The 23,282-nt window shown below is 41.1% G+C and overlaps 1 protein-coding gene across 5 annotated transcripts in view; it reads left to right on the top strand.

Moving 5' to 3' along the window:
* AGAP1 (ArfGAP with GTPase domain, ankyrin repeat and PH domain 1) overlaps nucleotides 1–23,282 on the top strand; it is a 589,050-nt gene that overhangs the window by 148,869 nt on the left and 416,899 nt on the right. For all 5 annotated transcript variants that reach the window (XM_019492038.2, XM_014594255.3, XM_059727176.1 and 2 more), the window contains exon 2: nucleotides 19,333–19,391. In XM_019492038.2, the coding sequence (XP_019347583.1) occupies nucleotides 19,333–19,391 (59 nt within the window). The remainder of the gene's footprint in view (nucleotides 1–19,332; nucleotides 19,392–23,282) is intronic.

Below are 23,282 nucleotides of genomic sequence, written 5' to 3' on the forward strand. Positions count from 1 at the left end.
CCTGCAGTCACTGCAGATAGCCAGTAGGAGAAGGTTTTCTAGATTGCAGCGCTGAGTAGGTCCTGCAGCTCCACGTGGCTCAGTGTGGGGAAGGGAAATGAGACTGGAAGAAGGGCATGTGCTCCATGGGTGGTGGGGAAGATGGGACACTTTAATTAGATTGGCTCCAAGAGCTGCTCTAAATAAAGGGCTGCCGTGCCTCTTGTATCAACACCCCCACGTCTAAAAATGGTGTTGTCTAACGAACTTTAGTTCAAGCATCCACAGTGCCATTTTTAAGCGTGGGGACACTGATAGCTGAGATGCAGGAGACTGCTGAAGTGTGGCAGTTGCTACGCTCCAGTAGACTTGATTAATGGAGTCTGCTCCAACGTGGTGGAATTCGTGTCAGCCTGGGTGCTCGTGTATAGGCCCTGAAGAGCTCAGGAGCAGAGCTGGGGATAGAGTACCTGCTTCTAAATGGGGGGGTGTTTGCGTCTGTGTATGCACGTGTGTCTACTGACTAATACAGGACTGAGGAGTGAGGTGTGTATCCTGCTTGCCAACAGACTACATACACTATGATTCAATTAAAAAGGTAGTACACAAGGGCTTCATGGAATATTTGAAAAATTTTGACTGACATTTGGCGTTATGGCTGCTGGCAGATGTGGAGTGTGGAAAAAAGGCTCTTTACTGGAAGAAGAAGCATGTTAGTTCAACCTGGCTACCTGGCATTTGTATATATTAGGAGCTGCAGCAGGGCTCTTTGATGCTTTTATCTAAAGCTGATTCAGGTATGAGATAAAAGCACCAAAAAGGCCCACTGAAGTATGTGATCTGTACAGCCATTGGGTGAGCTGGGTCAAACTAATGCAATGCCTCTTATGGGCATGCGCTGCAGTTGGGGCGGGGGTGCGCTGAGCTTAAAGTAAAGCTCTGGGGTTTGGAGGTTTTTTTCCCCCCTCTGTTTGTAAGCAGTCTATTTGACCAGTCAGTTGACTGCCTTGCCAACCCTAATTTGCTGAGTTTTGTAGGTTTGAATCCTTGGGTTCTGATGTATATAGGTAGGGTTTACTTTCTTTTGTATTAGTGCAAGTGGTGATCAAACTGTTCTTCTGCAGTGTCCACAGCAGTATAAGAACAGTATTAAAACCAGATTATGATTTTTTGAAAGTTACTTTGTTTGTAATCTATATATTTACTTAAATATGCTCTTTTAATTGGGATTTACACCTTTAGTTATCAGTAAATTTAAATTTTGGGACCTTTTAGACAATTTTAGACCTCAGTAACACTTGTGTCTTTAGAAGTGTGAAATATTTACATCCTTCTCTCTCTTCCCCTTTTTGTCACTGTGTGGGAAGGTAACAATCTGCAGTGAACTGAATGACAAATAGAAAGTTTCAGTAAAACTGTAAGTGTTATTGAATGTTTGTTCCTAAGTTTGCTATAAAAATAGTGAAGCACATACTAACAAATTGGTGGAAAAAGAAATTTAGGTCAAGTGTATTGTTGTGAATGCCAGTGATACAGTATTTGAGTATCATGAATTTATAAGCATAGGTTTCTGTGTTTTTAATCTGTGTTGAGTATTTTTGAAGGAAAGCATTAATAAAATGGAAAAACTGGTGTTTTTGCATAAACATCTATTCATGTTTTGTTTATCTGTAGCCCAATTAAATAAATCATTTAATGTTCTATTACATTGTGCAAATAAGGGGTGGTGAGGGAGCAAATTAAACAAAAAATGTTTTACAACGAATATCTTCCTCATTTTTTCTCTCTTTTCTTTTACAAAGTCCAGAATAAGTAGATGTATCTTTAGTGCCTAAATTAATGTTTCTGGCTGATAAGGGGTAAAATAATGTTTTTTCTTGTGACCAGCTTATGTTAAACACGTAACAATAACATAGCAGTAAACATCATTGCTTTCTTTTTTTCATTTAGTACAAAATAATCAGCTTCATAAAGATTACAAGCTGACACGTAGTACGATAATTCATGTAATTTCTGGTCTTTCCATATGCCAGAAAACAGTTTACTAGTTTCTCAGTTAAATTTCAATTGTAGGTTTGAGTTTATGGATTTTCATGAATCTGATATGAGTAGGAAGAATAAATAGAAATGACTCTTTGAAATAATTGTAGGGATAGCAATTATTTTTTAGTATTAAAGTGTTGAACTGTTGCCTTTTTAGACCAGTCTTCAAGTGGTTTTTACTGCAAGTTGTAAAGGGAAAAATGATTGTGAATCTCGGTGCTTCTTGTTCCAAAATAAACAAGACTAGAAATGTGAAGTTGACTTTTTATAGTATTATTTGTAATGAAAACTCTGCATTTATTCCTTATACTTACTGCTTATTTGTACCACTCTCACAGAGGTACCTGGAGCTCAAAAAACATCTAAGGAGATAAGGTGTCTGCTTTTAGCAGTTTATCTTGATTTTTAAATAAATGGCCAAGATTCAGATGCCAGTTCTTCAGCTGTTCTGTGTTCCAGTACTGACCTTTGGCGTACAAGTAGAAGGAAGTTCATGTGTAGAAAGCCTCTTCAAAAGAAGAAGCTTTCTGGTGCATGGGAGAAGGACACTTTCCGAGAACAGAAAGCATGGGAAGGCAGCGTTGGAAGGGACAAAAAAGGGTAAACGGGTGGAGTTTGAGGAGAGTTATGTGGTTTAACCCAGAGAATACATGGTGTTTAATAGTCAAAGGATACAGGTTATTTTTTGGTTATGAATGCAGTACATTGAAAGATGTGTAGAGTAAATTATGTTGATAAAATGGGTTTTAAAGTTCTTATTTTTTTTCTACATTTGTTTCTTGAAAAGATCAAGGGGGACTTAATGGTTTAGATAACTTGCTTTTGCAGTGCATTCTTTGTTTCCTCCAAAATGAGGAGGAGGAAATGAAGTAAGCTTATCAGATTTATGTTTAATCCCACATAGATAATGGCTTGATGGATGTCAGGGAGGGTAATGAATAGGGATAGATCACTCTAGATCCATCCAGTTCAGTGTCTTCCTCCTAGCATCCACTTCTGCCACTGTCAAGACACAGAATTCTGGGCCAGATGGACTGTTGGTCTTGACCCAGTATGGTACTTCTTATGTTCTTATATTACTGAATCTCATCCTGTGTAGGATAAGTAGTGGCAAAATTAGCGTGGTGAGCTCCAGTGTTGGTTTTAATAATACATTAGTATTTAAAAGTGTTTAGTACAGAGATGCATCCTCATTCTGTGTGTGATTATGTGGCAAGAATGAAGGAAACCATAACAGAATTCCTGTCAACATTTTACACCTGGGTAGTTCATCTTTCAGTTACATTAACTGAAGCGCTAAACCTTCTTTTCTGTTAGACAAGTAAGTCTCCAAGCAAGTTGCAAGGAGACTGAAGGAAAATGTTGTTCCATAACAGATTGCAGTCTTGTGTTTACCTAACCTGTACAAGGCCCCATACACTATGTTTGTAAGACTGATTTATGCTAACTTTTTAATAATATAGTTCAAAGTACTTAATTCAAATAAATAAATAACCCTATCTTTAGGGATTAGGAACAATGCAGTTAATAATCTTTACTTAATTTTTTAGTGTTGGAGTACTGTCTTCCTTGTTTGTGCTCTGGGGAAAAAAATTTCATTACATGTGTAACAGCCATTAGGAATTTAGTCGCACCTTGTGTTCTGAAGGAATAGAAAAGGGATCATGGGATACGCAGGAGCAGACCTTTTGAATAATCTTTTGAGGAGTGATGAAAGATTCAAACCTTTATTTCTAGGGGGAGATGTCAGGTCTTTACTCTTTCATCACTTTAAGCTGGATTTGCCATGGCTTTCAAAATAGAAGGGATATATTTAAAATACATGGGCGCTGGTTACAGTTAACAGGCATGGCCAGAATAGTACCATGAACAGGACCAGATTAATAAATGGCAGTAATCTTTTCAGGTTCTTCTTCTCAAGTCCTTGTCAAACTAGATGTTTTTTTTAGAATTGTGGATTTGATTTAAATCACTGGTCAGGAAGCCTCAATCCAATCGTTGTTTTCTACAAAAAGTGCATTCTTGTTGTTTGATGTCCTTTATTCATTTAACTTATTGAAACTTTGCACTTTTAGAGAAAGGTAGGGGCTTGACTATGTGTACATAAACTTGCAGAGAGACAATAGCGCTGATGGGTGGGTAATCAGGTCTGTTATCCCTCATCTCCATATACTGCTGTTAACGAGGATGTTATCTCTGGAGACAAACTCTCCTTATGCCTGAAGAAGGGTATTTGTGCCCAAAAGCTTGCAAAGAACAATTTCCCCAGCTATTTAGTTGGTCTAATAAAAGATATCACATCTACCCAAAGAACCTTGTCTGCCTGTGATCTCTCCAGACACAAATCTACAGTTTGAGACCTGAAACTAAGCATCACAGAGATGCTTAATGGGATCTTCCAGACCAGTGGTTCTCAACCTTTTTGTACCAGGGCCTATTTGTAAACATCGATGGCCAGTCCTGACTCAGCGCCCCTCACTCCCGATCCACTGCCCCCTCCCCCAGCCTCCTAGTGTGTGGCGTGGCGGGGGGGTCCAAGCAGCCCCTCCCAGGCTGGCAGTTGGCCAGCCTGCAAGGGGAAAGCCACATTTCCCACATTTTTCTCCTTTAAAGGAGAATCCATTTTTAAAGTTTGTTGATCTGTTTTTAAAGTTTGTGACTCTTTCATATATTCTTGTGACCCACTTTTGGGTTGCAACCCATGGGTTGAGAAATGCTGTTCTAGACTAAGCATTGAGTCCCTTTGGGTAAAGTGGTTTTCTTTAATCTTGCCTGATTTATAGAGGAGCCTCTGGGAACCCTGTAAGATTGGCCCCCTAATACAGTCCATGGCTTGTTGTGACCTAGTTATAAAACTTCTAAAAAGGTCACATGAATATATTGTCTCAAATTGTATGTAAGTAGGAGTTGTAATCCCTATTACATGATGATGCCTTTGAACTTTAACATATCTTAAATTAAAACTATCTTTATATAAGTTTATCTTTTTAAAGCATCTTAAAAAATAAAAAATACAATTAAATTTAAAAATCTGATTTAAATAAAAATCAGATTAAATTTTTTTTTAAATAGTTTATGTTTATCTACCTTGAGAACTGTTATATGATTGAAATGGTTGGTGACAAGGTACATAGCTGAATTTAGCAGATTAGTTGGAATCTGACAGGGGGTGACGTGAATGCTTCTGCTATGGCTGTTGAAGAGTGATTACAATTGTAGATGATATACCATGGGGGCATTTTGGTCACTACTTATAATACAAGATATCTGCTCTTGTTGATACCTTGACAGGATGCAGACACAGAATTTAAATAACTCATACTACAAAAATGGAGGGGGAGTAGCAGTCCAATTAGGTGCCGATACCAATGCTCAGTCTGTAGCCCAATGTTACTGAGTTGCCTTGCTTCTGTTACTGAAGCTCTTTTGGTGGAGTAAATTTAAAATTTATCAAATCTTATTTACTCAGCCATTTCAGGTTAGGAATAGTGTGTTGAATTTCTGCTAGTGAGACAACTGCTTGTCCTATAGCCAGTTGTAGGTTTAATGTTCATACTTTTAATGTTTTCTTGTTGGTATTTGGAAAAGTACTTGTTTCTTTTTAAACAAGTCAACACCTCTTACTAAACCAAAATATGGTTAGGATGTGCTAGAAACCTAGGTTTATTTATAGAAACACATAGCTTTTATGTGGTTTGAATCATGGTTTATACATGGTGAGGTGAAGGATTTATCTTGTGTTAATGTCCATCTACTTTTCTTCATGGTGAGATCTACAACTCCATTATAAAGGCTATTTATTCAGCCTGCTTTACTGTTTAGGAGCAGAATCCAATTTGTCAGTGACAGCTGAAGAATGACTTATCTGCTGAAGTTTTGCAGTTCTCCAGCATCCCAGGATGTTCTCCCCTCTCTTCTCTCCCATCCTCCTCCCCCACTCAGCAGGGATATAGCTTAGTTGCCCCGGCTTAGAGCTATGCCCTTGCTTGCCAGCCTTCTAGTGGCAAGTTGAAGCTGTGCAGGCAGCAAAGCAGTATTTACCTTTAATGTGCGACTGCTCACAGCGTGTTCTAACTTTAACACTGCTTAACATTCCACAGATTTAGTATAATTTAAGTGTAACATATAACTTCATTCACCCTTAGTATCCCAGACAGTGCTAGAATGCAACATAAACAGATTGAGAATGATCTGTGATAAATTCACAAATTATTTCTCTCTCTGTTTTCTTTAGTATAACATGTTGTAGGTTACATTTACTTTAATTCCAAAATCAAAGTAATGCAAACACAAAATCCCTAGTTAATAAATGGACACATTAAGAATGTTCTGATGTGATAGTCCCAGTATATTTAAATCAACAACAGAATGAGGTTTTTTATTTCATTAAATGTGTACTAACCTGACTGCAACAGAGTAAAAATATTGAAAAATGAACTGTATTGCAAGTGCTTTGTCAACTTTGTGGCTTAGCACACCTATTAATTCATGCTGTGTTGCATGAAAAATTGTCCAAGATCCTGCTAGTTGTGTTTTACCTGAAACTCTTTGACTTATTCCTCTAAGCTTTCAAAAGCCACATGTTAAACTCAAGATTCCCCTTTTTTTTTTCTTTCAAGATTGTTCAGTTAAGATGTGTATAGTGTTCATGTCTAGTGGTGGAAATTTCCACTGCTAGAAATTGTTCTGGGAGAGGGAGCAGTACAAACATTCAGCCTGTAGCTGCCTCTTCTCTCTGCCTTCTGCAGACAGGGATCAGTCTGGGGAAGGTGTGCAGAGCAGAGGCTGCTCCATTCCACCTGGCCCAGGGAGGACTGGAGCAGTGGGGCCAAGTGTCCTTCCAGGCACTTTGAAGCCAGTCGCCCCTGCTCCCCTTCCAGGCCAGTCCTGGAGTGGAAGGGAGCAGGCATGCAAAACCCCCAGCCTCTGGCAGTCTGTGCTGCTCCCTTCTCTTCCCCTCACCTCCCATTTGGACAGGGAACATATAAATAATCATTTGTTCCAGAGACTCTGTCTCACAGGGGGCGCCTTCCATACTGACATGTGGAAGATCTTCCAGAAGGGGCCAGTTTCAAATAAATGCTTGCACACTTGTCACTTCTAGCAAGAGAACAGAGAATCAAGTTTTTGTATAACCAAAGTTTTGTTAATTTTTTATGAGTATAGTTATTTTCACAGGAACTCTTAGTGACGTGCATGGAAGGGATGCTACTTCAAGAAATACTGTATTTTGTATTCTAATTTCTAATTACATATAATAATTCTGGTTTATAATTGCCTGTAAACCTAACTTACACTGTGAAGAACATATCCCATCAAAACCAGCTATATCAAAGATAAAGTCATTATATTAAAGGTTATGTTTTTTGCTTATGGGAACAATATAAGAACAATTTTTTTGCTTACTGAAGGTGACCTCTTCACTGAGTCTGTTACAACGGATAGAGTGGCACTCATTACAATAGGCAGCTGCTTTGCAGTATTTTGCTAAGTCATGAGTTGTTCCAATGTTGTGAATACATTAGATGCTTAGAACATAAATATGGAGCACTAGATAGTGGATTAGTGATAGACTTGCCCTACTAATGTCATTGAGCAGCCGGTTGTAAACTAGCAACAGACAATTTCTGACCAAAGACTCAAGGTGCACAAATTACTGATGATGATTAATGGGGCAAACCTTTTTTTTGCTCCATGATTTTGGAAGTGTAGTGAGGAGGAAAAAGGACTATCTAGATGCTGAAATTACTGTGATGTTCTTGTGTTTCATTTCTTTATGGCACTTGTGGATCACTTGCAGATTTTAAACCCAAGAAATTATTTAAAAAGCCCATTTTCTAAACAAAAAAGTCAAATGTACAATATGTGTATTCATTGTTATTGTAATCTGGGGTTATGTTAGTTTGGGAGTTATTGTCATTAATTCCAGCAATTTAACAACAAATGGGTTTTGTTTAAAACATTTCCAAATAAATGCCTTGTTTGGATAAAATAACAGGGAATCGCAACTGTTATATGAAAATAGAAAGCAAAGAACCACATGCTCAGTTTGGAGGGATGGGGGCGGGGTTAGATTTTATTGACTGAATGTATCTTTTACCTTTTTGGAGTAGGTGGTATAGAATGATATAGGATGTCACTTTCAGAGACAGAGAGGAAGCATGTCCTGGGAAGTCTTTTTTGCTATCCTTTTGGCATTTAGTCCAAGAATGAGAATGAAACACAAGTGTATTTAAAGGCACTAGAATGTTTAGTTTGCTAACTCATTAAGTCATTCAGTTTTGACTTAATTGTGATCTTATGTTTGACTTGTAAAGTGAAATTGAGGTTGTAGCTATCAGTCTGGAAGCTTTACTTCTTGCCTAATTAGTTTCACAATAGTTTATAGCTTGTGGTGTTTAGATTTTGGTATTTAAAAAAAAACAAACTGTTATTTTTTTAAAATCTAAAATTAATGGTATATACTGCTGTTTAGATTTCTTTGCTTAAAACATTTCCAAATAAATGCCTTGTTTGGATAAAACAACAGGGAATTCTAATAATTTCGTAACAGTAAAATGCTTAATAAAGGTGGATAAACATGGAGAGTAATATTTGTCTTAGGTGCTGTAAAAAATTTTACCCAATGGGTTAAGTAATATGCTCAAGGGATTATAATTTAATGGTTAAGTGAGAGTAGAACTTTGAAGTTACCATGTGCAGCATCTGGTTTATTCCAGTAGCATAGAGCCCGTGTATGTTTAATCTGGAAGTCCCCCTCTCCCCTCCAAGAAGTAAAATATTTTGTTTCTGTAATTTCATGCCGTAGAGTTGAGTTGTGTATTTTATTTTTTTCCGAGTTTCCTTGTTCTCAGACCCCTGCTTTGGATTTAATGGCATGTTGCTTTGTGCTCCTTATTTTTGTCTCCCCCGTCTCAGTTTTGATATGACTGCTGATCCCCACGGAAGGTTCTCAGATCTTTTTCCTGAAGATTTTGCATGTGCCATGGGACTCTTAAATAGTGAAAAGATGGTGCCACATTCCATAGCATGTTTTTGCTGCTCGTTTAGGCAGCTAAAGGTGTCATTGTATGGCTAGATAGTGGGAGAATAGTCCTATTTTAGAAGCTTACTGAATTTGTCTCTGCGGTGCTCTTTTTTGTTCCAGCTTGGGGAAGAAATAACCGATAACGCTTCTCCAGGGAAGAAATAACCAAATCACAAAGTAAACTGCTCTGAAAAATCATAGTATATAATTCGACTCTTCTAAATTGGCAGCAGCTTCTTTCTTCTTCCTGTACATTTTCTTCTTGTTTTCCGTGCCAGCTCTTCTCTCCTTTGTCTCTAATTTATGCTACTGGTCTTTCCTTTAATATAGATCCACATTCACTGCTTTTCTTTGTGTATGTTTTTTTAACTGAAACTGGCCTGTGTCATTGCACTTTAAGTACTGACATTTAGAGGCATCAGAGGGAGGTTATATTGATTCAAAATAGCTGCCTGATATCAGGTAAGTCAGGATGAGGGGTTGGGAGTCTAGCAGGCTGGAGGGGATCAGGGGTCTGTCAGGGGAGTAGGTGCAACCTGCCAGTAGGGTGGGGAGGGCAGGCACAACCCATGGGTGGGGAGAGCAGGCATGACCCACGACGTGTAGCGGGGGTAGGCATGACTTGCGGGTGAGGTGTCCACCCATTGAACCTACATCCCTATCTTTCCTTCCCCACCCCGCACTGGGACTTACTTGCTTGGCTCTGGCAGTGGTGAGCACTGATAAAAGCAGCTGCATCTGGAGTGGCTGGTGATGGGCGTTGAGAGCACTGGCTGGCGGGGCGAGAGGGGGGGGACCAAAAAATAGAACAGTGCGGGGGAAGTGGGGAGTGAAAAGAGCAGCTCTGATGCTGGGGCTCCTCAAGGTAAGTGGACAGAACATCCATGTACCGGTTTGACACAAATTGAATGAATCTGATACTACATAGATCCAGGTTTATCTTAAACTGTGTTCTGCAATTTTTAGACTGGTTTGTGTGCATAGAACATGCGTTCTGTTGCAGGCTTAGACTGATTGGCAGTCACTGAGACGGGGCTTGTAAGTGTAAGGTTGGCACCGGTATGAGCCAAGTTTAAATCAGGCGGCCATTTTGAACCTGATTTAACCTTCCGTATGTCTGTACTTAGCCTAAGTGTAGAAGCATCAGAAACACAGACTTTCAGTTCTTCTTTGCATGATTCTTCAGAAATGGAACTTGTAAATATAGTTGAGGTTCTTCAAGTTCTTCTGTGTCTAAGCCCATGAAAACTTCTGAATCTTTGACAACAATAGAGCCACTGTCACATTTTACTATTGTTCCAGATTATTTGATCATTTTACAACAATTTCTTTTTGTATGTTTCTTTTTGATGGTAGTGTTCAAGAGCAGAATCAATCTACAGTACTGGTTTCCCAGTTAATGCTTTCTCTGTACCTGCAGCTCATTTTGTAATCATCCCAGTGACTACTATCTTCGATTCCTTTTTCCCAAGCCCATACTATTATTTTTTTTATTTTTTGGTAAGATGGGGGAGAAAATGGGTGGCACCAGGGTCAGGATTCTGGGGTCAGACCTGAAGAAGGTCTTGCATTCGAGAGCTTATCTGACCTTATCCTAACTGTAGCATTGGTCCAATAAAAGATACAACTCTAAGATGGGTTCCCAACCCCCAGGCTGGGCCGTGAAGGGTTGGCTGCTGGTCCCCAGGAGGGTTGGCTGCTGGACTGGAAGTGACCATGGACTGGGAAACTGCGACCTGGAAGTGACCGGCATACTGTGGACTGGTAGGCAACCCTTTTGCTTGCAGTATGCCAGTCACTGCTGGTCTGTGTGGTCCACAGTCACTTCTGGTCCGTGGTTTGCCAGTCCTCAGCATAAAAAGGTTGGGAAAACCTTCCCTAAAAAATATTTGCCTCTTGTATAATCTCTGGACCATCACAGCTACAACATCACTCTTTACACCCAAATATCTCGGGCAGGTTTGGGTTTGTGAGAGACTTGTTCACCCTGTTTCATGCTTTGGAGGGTTTTGGATATATAACAGCTAGTTTTATTTTTAATTATGCTTGATGAGCTAAACAATGGACTCTGTGCAAATTATTCTAGCCCCGAGTTGTGTTGTAGCTTATATTAAGGGAGAAGGGCTTTTTCTGAGATGGTTGTTTCCTTAGTTAATAAGAATATTTCTGGGGATTGAATAGTACTGTAACAAGATTGGGGGAAGAGGAGGCATTAATCTAGTCTTTTTACGGGTATAAGAAACACGTCTTGAATATTACAGGAGTAGAAAAGGAGACCTTGAATGTGGAAGTTACTTGAGTCTGCCTGTTGATTTTAAACTTAATCTCCCATATGAAACTAAAACAGGACATATTTACCCTGAATCAGTGGTTGAGATCTTTCAGGTTTACTGGAACCATCTACAGTTAGCTGTAAACTGACCTTGGACATGAGTATTAAGGGTAGAGATCTTCAGGGCTTAGACTTATTACTTTATTCAAGGCACAGTTTTAGCTTTTTTATAGTTTTCTTTGTGAGTGCTTTAATATAGTGGATTAAACATACAACTGTAGAGTAGATTAAATGTGCAAGGTTTGTTGTTTGAAATCTTGCATTAGTATCAGACTTAAAAATGGGGATCTATTTGGTTCCATTTAATGGCACTCCTATGAGTTTGCTAGTCTGCCTTCTACAATAGATCTTACTACTTGTTAGAGCTTTTTAGTGGGGCTGATTCACTAGACGATTAGATTTTTCTTCCATTTTTAATTTGTGATTATTTTTAATCTTTGCCATAAGACACAGTATTTTGTTTGGATTTGGTTCAAGTTTATAAATATTTAGAAACCTAATTTTTAAAGAAGCCTGTGGCAGAAACTAATCGATGTAATGATTTTTAAAATTACCATATTTACTTGAATCCAAGATGAAGTTTTCCCCCCAATCAGCATACAAGGAAACCTTGTTAAATACATTGTCTATTATTAAACTGCTGACAAAAATAGCATGTGCTTAGCAATGGAAACCAACCATGAAGTTGATTAAATGTAGCCAAATGCAGCCTGAGCATGTCTATTAGATACATGGTTCATATGGGCAAATGTTCTGATGGGAACCTACCATAAAGATCTGAATAAGATATCTGGTAGTGCCCGTTGAGTGCCCTCAGTGTTAACTTTTTTTCCAAGTCATGTAAGCCACTATGCTACATATCTTTTGACAACTTTTTCACTCCCACAGCAGAGTTGCGCCTTTCTTCCCATTTTCATTGATTCCTGTTTCTTCATCACCTTAAACATCTGGCAAACATCACCAAATGGTCGCCCCTGTTGCGTGTGATTGTCAAAGTGCTGCTTAAAAGTGTGTTTATGGAGTACCTATGCTAAAACTTGCAGCAGTTTAAAAAAAGTTAAAATACATCAATTCTGGATGAACTAAGTGCATAGGTACTATATGCAAATTACAACAGGTATGATTATTTCAAGGTCATTGTTTTCAGATTTACTCCTCACTTCCATGTGTTCAAAGAGAACAGGGTCTAACAGGAGAGGGGGAAGGGGCTGCAGGGGGAAGAAATTGAGGGGGAGGAAGATAGCAAAGGGGCTACTTTATCCCCCAATCCCCCCACCTCCCCCGATTTATTTTCCCTGCTATAACAATGGGAGGTTGAGAAATTCAAGACAGACCTCCAATAATTAGATTTTATACCTGGCAAATTATAATAAATGTATACATTTTCCATATATACAATCTAATTATTGGGGAATCATCTTATATTCAGTGTTTTCTTGCATTTGAGTATATATAGTATTTTAAATCTGGGGGCAACGTGGTCTGGAAGAGAAGAGGTTACTTGGGAAGTCTAGTTTGAAAGAGAGCTGTATTGCAGGTTTTTATGTTTATCTATCTACTTTTTGTCTCCTTCATTATGACTGCTAAAGTAGCTCCAGATAGATTGAAAACGTGTTTGAAACTAGGCAAAATGGTAGGTTTTATAATTTTGCAGGTGCAAATAGGGGACATTTTTAATCTCTTAAATATAACTTTGGATATCTGAACTATAAATGCTATAACTACCTAGGGACTGTTTGTTGTAACTGACCTTCTATTTGAAAGTGGAGTTTGAAAAAAAAAATGGAGTGATATTTCTTCTCCCCTTCACTGTCATTGGATCTGTAATTGCTAAGCTGTAGCACAAAAAGATTTAAATACATTTGAAGTTGGTATTTTGTAGCGTGCTTTGAAGGTTTGTGCTGTCTGCCCAGAGACATATGGCAGCAGTGCACAAGGCAGGCCTGATTGGCTGACCCGGACTACTCGGAGTCAGCCTGTCTCCCTGCAGAAAAATGTGGGATTGTGAAAAGGGCATGTATTGTTCCCTGTTTACTTGTGGTAGTAGAGTCCAGCTGAGAGAGATGCCCTCTTCTGGGGGTGGGGAGTGAAGCACCCTGGAATGATGGAGTACTTCTGTAGCTTCTCTTGAAAGGTTAGTCATACAGACATTCACTCTCCCAGGAGTGATATAACTAGTTGTTCCCAGGTTATTTTTCTTTTGGAGTTACTGTTTTTGGCCTGGGAAGAAAATCCTGAACATCTCTACACTCATGGTTTCTATTGGGAGAGCAGTGACTATTCTAGGAGAAACTGAATGTCTGTACGTGGCTCTAGTTTCTGTTCATCTTGGTTTACTTAATAACATACTAAGTAATCATTGGCTTACCTTCTCTCATAATTAATGTATGTTTTGTAAAAGGTCGCATACACTTAGAAGTGAAGGAGATTAAAAAACAGTGAAGCATAATAATATTGCAACTTGTAACATTTTATGTAAATCGCTTGATTATAGTAACTTGCATGAAAATACTGAAGAGACTTGCTTTGCCTAAACATAGCATTAACTCCAGATCTCAAATTCCCGTGGTTAAGGACAGACTGTTCTATGCATCAAGCTTGTTGAGGAGGCTCATTTAATATTCGGGTTATAATACGTAAATCTAATAGGGCTGTGCGAGGCTTCAAACCCTGCTTCGGATCCGTAGAAGCTTCGAATGCTTCGGCCGGATCAAAGCTGGAGCCCGGTCCAGAGCTCTGGACTGGATCCCTGGCATCTGAAGTGGCTGGATGCGAAGCCGGATCAAATAGCTGCCTACTTGCACAGGCCTAAAATGTAATAGTAACTGTTCCTAAAATAGGGCTTTAAAATCCACCAGAATTCTGGCGTACCAGTTTATTTTATTGGCTGGAAGCTTCTTCCTCATTTTCTTTGGTTAGGAGTGACTTAGATCCTAGTTTAGTATGACTGCCAAAATAGATTTGTAGCTCTGAGCCTATAAAACTCCTCTATGTTGTAGGGGACCAACAGGTGCCATTCCCCCAAAAGACTTAAATGAGGTTTGTTAACTTTGCAAATTACTAAACAGTGTAACTCGTCGTAACTGGGCTGTGTCTGGAAACTTTTTCCTCTCTTACTACTTTTGCTGTAGTTAAAGGGTTAACTTCAGAGCTATTGTATGCATCTCAATATTGGATGTAGTTCCACTGGGTTGAAAATTGATTATTGATTTAATGTAGTAAACAAACTTTACCTAAAGTGTCAAGATTATACCAAAATTTGGTATGAGAGGTGCATTTGGTATTTTTTGCATTAGGCAGTAAATACTATTTGATTTTTCTCAGGTTGGCTGTGAAGGAAACCAGCCTCTCATCTTAGGAGTGGAATGTTGTTAATGGGGATACCAGTCTTAGAAAGGTTGTAAATGGGTCTAGAGAAACTGGATTGGAGTATTGTAGCCATGATGGTAGGAAATACGCAAAATGCAAAACTATTTTGGAGATACCTTTTATTTCACCAAACTTTTTTTTTCCTGAGCATAAAAAACATATTTTACATCTCTCTCTCTATATATAGAGAGACTATAAAACTATATATAGTTTTTCCTGTAAAAGTCCCCAAAACAAAGCAAATGAGAAAAAAACCCTTACTCTTCTCTGTAGAAACTGATCATTTTGGCATACATTAGTAAGACTTTTAATGGCGTCTCAAGTTTAGATAGAAATAGTGATACCTCCCACAATATCCTCCTTCTGGTCTGTTTCAGTGTATGCCTCCCAGATCTTGGAACCTTTAATGTCATCCAGCTTGACAAGGAATCATGTAATTCTCATAGGGGATGCTGGCTACAGTCCCATTTTATCAGTTGTTGTTACCATAGTTTTGGATGTAGGTCCAGACCTTGCAATTTGGAAACAATGGCAGTGGTAACCAATAACTAGATAGGCAGGTGTTTACTGGAACCAAATCTTTTGGGAGCAGGGTGGGGAAGCCTATCAAATGTCTCACTTGCTTGTCATTTGTCCTTTCTGTGAGATTTTCGTAGGTCCCTCTCCTTTCTTTCTATATTGGGTAACTTGTTTCTCAGATAAAGAATATTTCCCCTCTGCTTGAAGGAGTCATTATCAGTATTGTTCAGTCCTTTTGTATCTGCAATTAATAAGAATCATATCACCTTATTAACTATTTTAGTCCTTTGTTCTGGAAACTCTTAGCTTTGATAAAATGAAGCCTTTTAACTTGTTGGTAGGAGGAGGTAAGATACCCTCAGGCTAGGAACAGAAGTTGCACATAAACCAGTTTAAGTGATCAGGAACCAGTTTAAACCTGTAACAGAACAGAAGTTCAGTGCACATAAACCAGTTTGAATGTAGTATCAGACTGAACTGATTTAGGTCAAACCGGTTTATGGGACTTCTGTCCCAGATCCCCTCCTGATTCAACTTAACTCACAGACCTTTTAGGGAGGAAAAATGTCCAGCAAGGGAGGAAAAATGTCCAGCAGGGAGGAAAAATGTCCAGCACACCTACAACCTAGGGAATGACCTGCTGGGTGGCACAGAGGTGGAAAGGGATCTTGGAGTCCTAGTGAACTCCAAGATGAACATGAGTTGGCAGTGTGACGAAGCCATCAAAAAAGCCAATGGCACTTTATCGTGCATCAGCAGATGCATGACGAATAGGTCCAAGGAGGTGATACTTCCCCTCTTATCGGGCGCTGGTCAGACCGCAGTTGGAGTACTGCGTGCAATTCTGGGCGCCACACTTCAAGAAGGATGCGGATAACCTGGAGAGGGTCCAGAGAAGGGCAGCTCGTATGATCAAGGGCCTGCAGACCAAGCCCTACGAGGAGAGACTAGAGAAACTGGACCTTTTCAGCCTCCGCAAGAGAAGGTTGAGAGGCGACCTTGTGGCTGCCTATAAGTTCATCATGGGGGCACAGAAGGGAATTGGTGAGTATTTATTCACCAAGGCACCCCCGGGGGTTACAAGAAACAATGGCCACAAGCTAGCAAAGAGCAGATTTAGATTGGACATTAGGAAGAACTTCTTCACAGTTCGAGTGGCCAAGGTCTGGAACGGGCTCCCAAGGGAGGTGGTGCTCTCCCCTACCCTGGGGGTCTTCAAGAGGAGGTTAGATGAGTATCTAGCTGGGGTAATCTAGACCCAGCACTCTTTCCTGCTTATGCAGGGGGTCGGACTCGATCTATTGAGGTCCCTTCCGACCCTAACATCTATGAATCTATGAACCTCCAGTATCCCAGGATGTTGTGTAGCCCTGGGCTGTGCTCTCTGCTCCAATGGAGCAGGGCTGGCCAGGCCTCCAGCTGCCATCAGGAACTTTTCCATTCCTGGCAGCCAGAAGCCAGGTGGATTCCCCCGGCCCCACCCCCTCCTTGGCTGAGGGTATTGACCCAGCTCCCAGCTGGGGTGGGGGAGTACAGCCCCCACTGTGGACTTCCCCCTTTGCTGGGTACAATGTATAGGGGGAGTGTTCCCCTCCGTCCCACTCCCTCCTCAGCTGGCCACCAGCCACGGAGTGGGCATGGCCAGGGAATTGCCTCAGCTCCGAGCTTGGGTAAGAGGAGTGCCAGTGTGGGCTTCACCACTGCCCCTTGTGCCAGGCACAGTTGGATGGGGGTGGGAGAGGGAGGGGGAGGAGGTTGCCTTTTTTCCTCCCCAGTCCCTTCTTAGCCAGCCTGCCAGCTGGGGAGGCACTGTCACCAGCAAAAGGCACCCCCCTCACCCGGTTTTGGATTCCCAGCCAGGCTGTACCCATCACAGGGGGTGGGAGCCCCCCCACTCCCTCCCCAGCTGGTCTGCCAGCCGAGTAGGGTTGTGGCCAGGTGATGAGCCCAGCTCCTTGCAGTGGGGGCTTTGCTCCCCCGCCCAAGCCAGGAACTGGGCCTATCACTCAGTCATGTCGTTGCTCGGCCAGCTGAGGAAGGAGTGGAGGAGAAAACAGCTCCCATTGAGGGCACCCCTTCCTCCCCCTCCTCCCCCCCACACCTGGCACAGCCCAGCTGGGGGTCTGGAGCTGGGCAGGGGGACCATTCCCTTCCCTCCCTTCCTCCTTATCTGGCCCACTGGCCAAGGAGGGGGCATGGCTAGGTGATTGACCCAGCTCCGGGTTTTGGGGGGGAGTTCCCCCCCTTCCCGTGACACCAGGAGACCCCAGTTGGGGGTTCAATGCCTGGCAGAGGGGAGGGTTTTCCACCCCCCACATCTGCCTCAGCTGGCCCAGACTGAGGGGTAGTGGCTAGGGAGACCAGCTCTGGGCACAGGGGGAGAGGGAGAAACACCCCACTAGGGGCTTCCCCCCTTGCTTCTTCCCCCTGCGTGGAGGAGAACGTGCCTGGGATTGTGGTGTGGAAGGGAGTGGAGCTGAGGAGGGTGGTTCCCCTCAACTCCCTCCTCAGCTGGCCCAGACTGATGAGAGGGCATGGGGGGGGTGGGGTGGGAACAAGCTCTGGGCACAGGGAGAGTTGGAGAAACACCCCAATGGGGATTCCCCTCTTCTCCCCCTTCCCCAGATCCGGGGAGATCCCAGCTGGGGGTCTGATGGGTGGGTTTCCCCCAAACCCACTCCTCAGCTGACTGGAGGCTAAAGAGGAGGGGGTGTCATGAAATCGCACATCTCTGGGCTCTGTGCACTGGCCAGCAGGTTGGTAGGCAAGTTCTAGTGCTCCATGGAGGTTAGATAGGCATCTAGCTGGGGTCATCTAAACCCAGCACTCTTTCCTGCCTATGCAGGGGGTCGGACTCGATCTATTGAGGTCCCTTCCGACCCTAACATCTATGAATCTATGGCACCTGATATGGGCCACTGAAGGGGTCTGGCTGCCTTTCACTTTTGAAAAGTGAACTTGAGTTCACTTTCTTATTGGTTCAATCTAAGCGGTTTACAGAAACCTGCCAAGATTGAGTCAGTTTAGCCGTGGGTTTTTCGACGGTCTGTACTTAGCCTCAAAGTTCAGTTCATCAGACTTCCAGTGCACACCTAGATAAGGGCATCCAGGGAGTGACTGTATTGCATTTTTGCAGAGGCACTGTTAAATTCAAGTACCTTTTAAGTTTCACTTTGGGTCTCAAACTTTTACACATCTGCTTTTAGACTATTAAATAGCAGTTCTACAACTGTCACTTAAATTTAGTTTATCCAAGAGGTTTCCCTGTGAGAGATTTGAATTAAACTTCAGTATCTTTACGTAGTTGGGTGGAGTGGGAAATTAATGTTACTAATGGTAGTTGTTGACATTCAGTTTGACTTGACATGGAAAGAAGAGAAAATGGATTGTTCTTGCTCTGTGTTGAGATTGAGAATTAAGGGGGAGGATTTTCCTTAACATGCAAAGATTGAATTATACATATTTTAATTACAGCAGTAATACCTGTTCGATCGCATCATTTTACTAGCTATGGACATGTCTTCTGTGCTAAGTCATTACAGTAATTTTCCAATGTCTTTCTGGTAATTTATACACTATAGTAAACTTTTTCTGAGCTGCGAGTGTTAGAATTTATGGCATTTATACACGTGCTCTTGGACCTGCTCTAATTAAAGCACACAGAGCATCTCATGTATCAGCATCCCCGTGCTTCAAAATGGTGGCAGGGGCGCTTTATCTAAAGCTCATTCGATGAGCTTTAGATAAAGTGCCCCCGCTACCATTTTGAAACATGGGGACACTGATGCACAAGATGTGGGAGGCTGCTGGAGTGTGATAATTGCCACGCTCCAACAGACTCAGTTAATCAAGTCTGCTCCAATGCCCTGGGTTTATAGCATGTCGAAGTAGTGTCCCTGCTCCTGGATAGGCATCTTAAGTGTTAATCTTCCCTGAGCTTTGGAGAAGGCTTCTGGCATGATTTCCATTTGCGGCCTGTGGGCTGTGTTGGCAGCTATAGCATAAGTAAAGAGTACAACTTTGCTTATCTAATTGTAATTTTACTAAATATTTTGTTTTACAGATGCCTTTGTAAATAGTCAGGAATGGACACTAAGTCGATCAGTGCCAGAGCTCAAAGTGGTGAGTAATAAATTTGTTTATACTTGCTCATTCCTTTTCTACATTATATTCTTCATATGTTGCACAAAACTATAACTATTTGTGAGGCTATATATTGAAATCTACCAGGTTTTTTTGTAAATGCATTTACATCTTTTAAAACTGGAGTATAAATGGTAAAAAAAATATATCATAAATGCTATTTATGTTTAAAACATTTTATTTACTACTCTTAGCCTCAAATTATTACTTGGGGCATGTTCATGCTGTCAGAGGACCACTGCAGGGAACACTTCATTGACATATAGCACACCTACTCTGTGCTCTCCACTTGGCTTATGCCAGTAAACTTGCTGTTTTAAGCATGCTTTATTGGTGTCTGTCTGCAACTGCACTAAGTCATTGCATCCATCTTGGGATGGAGCAGGCATGCCATGTTTCATTTCAGTTCTCCAGCATAGTTTTTTGATGTAAATGTGTCCTTAAATCAGTGATTCTCAACATTTTTTAGATTCAAGACACCCTTCATTAGACTCAAGGCACCCCTTGGAAAATGTCAGCGCTTACCTTTCGCTTCTTTTTTGACTAGGGAAAAATAATAGAGCAGTTCTATTGCAAAGTACTTGGCCAGACCACAGCAAGTCAAAATGTTTTTAATACTGGATTCCTATGTGAAATCTCTGGGTTTATCTTTTAACTTACACATGTAAGTAAGTGTTTGTACACCTAACAGTGCTAATATTGCATGGCATCCTTAAAATAACATACTGGCATCCTAGGGTATCACAGCACACTGGTTAAGAATCACTGCTTTAGATATTGGAATATAATGTTTTCCCTTTTGGCGGAATTGAAAATGTTTTGTTCGTAGACAGCATTTTCATGTAAATTCTATATTTTCTGGATGGGAGAGCAATGGACAGCACTAATGACGAGAAACAAAATATTTTAAATGTTAAAAACAACAAAAAAAGAAAGCAAAAGCAAGAACAAAAGCCCTTAACTGAAAAGTTAGTAGGTAAATGTGAAGTTGTTACTTAAAACTACTTCTAATTTCCTTGTCTGCAAATCAAATGGTTTGTCCATCAAATACCCCAAGGTTTTTGCTTAGGACCAATCCTTTACAATCCCTGTTTTAAGAAAATGGCAAAATAAACTTTGTATAACTGAATTATTCTGTTTCCCCCTCTTTGATTTAGTTAGGGCTCTCTTTGACTTTGCAAATAACTTAAGAATTTTGTTAAGCAAAATACCAAATGATCCTAAAAATATTCTTGGAGTATTCTAATTAATAATTTGAAATTTTTGGCTCAAAGCTTGAATGTGTAGGTGGGATAATGTATCAGTGAAAGGAACATGTGGAGACAGATGGGTTGCAGGGTTTGTAATTTCATAGTTGCTGTCTCAAATGATTATGGATACTGGAAGCAGGATTTAAAGAACTCAGAATGACAAGAGACTGGTAGAAAGGCAGTGCGAATAGACTTTTGGGTTGTAGAGAGAGACAGCTCCCTCCAGTTGTCCAAAATGGAAGGATTACACTCAAGCAGAGGTGTAACATGATGCCTGAGTCGCCTGGGCACAGTGGGGCATAGGTGGGGCAGTGTCACAGCTGCTTCTATTCCCCACTCTGGGGTTGGTGTCTGTCGCTGGTGCCATAGTTGCCCCCCTTATTACACTACTGTATTCTTGATGCCCACATTGCATTAGCAGGCTCCATGAGCAGCACTGAGATTAGGTATTGGATTTATTGCCATTGAATCTCTTCGTTAGTGATGATTCCACATATACCTATATGTCACATTCATAGTAACCCCTTTTTAACAGGTTTTAGCCCTTTATTTATTAAATGTAGGAAAATGTTAAGTCCATGGCATAAGCTCAGTTGTTGCAGTGTTTACTGCACCTTTATGGTCTAGGAGTTCAGATTTGTTTTAGTGGTTTCAGTTTTAAAAAGTCAACTTGATAAATCGTCCATAAGGTTCATAAAATGTCAGTGACATCCAAATGACTGAGGTTTAAAATGCTTCATAGTAACCTCCTATAATTAGTCTGCCTATATAAAAGTGGTAGACAGTAATATTGCATAATTCCTTTAGTTTGGTTATCTATAACTTTAAATAAAGATAATTACAAAAACTGCTCTCATTCAAATGAGGATAAACCAGGGAAGTCTTATGACCTGCATTTATAAGGGTCAAATTATATGATCAGTTGTCTCCTTTTTTGGCCTTAATTATGCATCAGAATAATAGTGCAAATTCAGTTGTTCTGGATTAACTTCCTAGTGGCTTGCTTTTGGATCTGGTTTTGTTTTACAGTTCAAATCAAACTAGGCACCAAGGGGAACGGTCTAGATTTTTGCTGTGGTTCTGAGATTTTTGAGATATAGTTAGCCATTAGTCTGAAGTCAAGACTAGCTACAGTAGTTTTATAGGGAAAGGGGGACATATATATAGCACAGACTTTCATGGGCTGAAGTTTACTTCCAAGGAGGGAAGGAGAGGGGTTGTGCTGGCAGAAATAAGCAAACAAGCAGTAAACCCATAGGAACAAATGGGTCACCAAAACTAAAACAGGTAATGGGATAAGAAACTAAAATGGATAGGGGTCACATGACTTCTGAGACGAGGGTGAGGAAACTGGGCTTATTTAGTCCGGAGAAGAGAAGACTAAGGTGGGATTTAATAGCATTTAACTATCCAAAGGGAGGTTCCAAAGAGAATGGAGCTAGACTGTCTTCAGTGGTGGCAGATGACAGAACAAGGAGCAATGGTCTCAAGTTGCGGCAAGGGAAGTTTAGTTTAGAGATTAGGAAGAACTTTCTCACTAGGAGGGTAGTAAAGCAGGCTGGAACAGGCTACCCAGAGATGTTGTGGAATCTCCATCTTTGAAGGATTTTAAGATCTGGGTAGACAGAGTTTTATCTGGGATGATCTACTTGGGGATATATATATATCCCCAAGTATATATGTTATACATATATAACATTGGTGGAGTTGCAAGTGAATAAACCTGTGATATTATAATCTGAGTTATTTGGTCCAGCAATGATATGATGTGTATTGATATTAGGCCCCAAAAGGCATTTGGGTCAGTTGTAAGGTCTTGCATCTTAGTGCAGCGTTTCCCAACTGGTGTGCCATGGCACACTGGTGTGCTGTCAGGCATGTTCAGGTGTGCTGTGGCATTTCGGGCAGGAGCCATACCCCATGCCTGGCTGGAGCCACAGCCTCCACCTGCTGATGCTGTGGACACACAAATAGATGGGGAGTGTGACTCCAGCCAGGCATGGGGTATGGATCCAGCCCAAAATGCTGTCCGGCTGGCCACGTGCTACAAACCCCCACCCTACTCCACATCCAGTGTGCCGCATTGCTTTTCTATTTAGGTGAGTGTGCTGTGGGACGAAAAAGGAAACGCTCTCTTAGCGAGACTGAGGGTTATGCAGCCTGTAACTTGAACGATGCTGTTTGAGATGAGGGGGCTATCTGTAACCAAGACCAGTTTGTTCCCCAGGAGGAGTTTTAGGTAATCAGTGATATGTCTTTAGGCAGTGGGGCTCAACCTTTTGGCTCTGCAGACTGGACGAGTGGTGTGGGATTGGTCCATGGGCCAGATCCCATGCCTGAATCAGGCCACATTCCTACCAGAATGAGCCATGTGCACCTGGATCCAGCCTCTCACTGGCTAAGCTCTGTGATCTATCATGCAGTGCCATGTAATCTGGCATGTAGGACTCCCCACTAGGGCTTCATTTGTCGATTTGATTCGGAGGAGATTTGGCCTGATTTACCAGTCGAGTCTCTGAATCCAAATCAAATCGGGAGACCCATTAAAAGGTCTGAATCAAATCCAAAGCCTCCTAATTGTTTTGGAAAAGACTCGGAGATTCGGATCAGCCGGGGAGAG

The sequence above is a fragment of the Alligator mississippiensis genome, chromosome 4 (genome assembly GCF_030867095.1).
Source record: "Alligator mississippiensis isolate rAllMis1 chromosome 4, rAllMis1, whole genome shotgun sequence".
NCBI lineage: Eukaryota > Metazoa > Chordata > Crocodylia > Alligatoridae > Alligator > Alligator mississippiensis.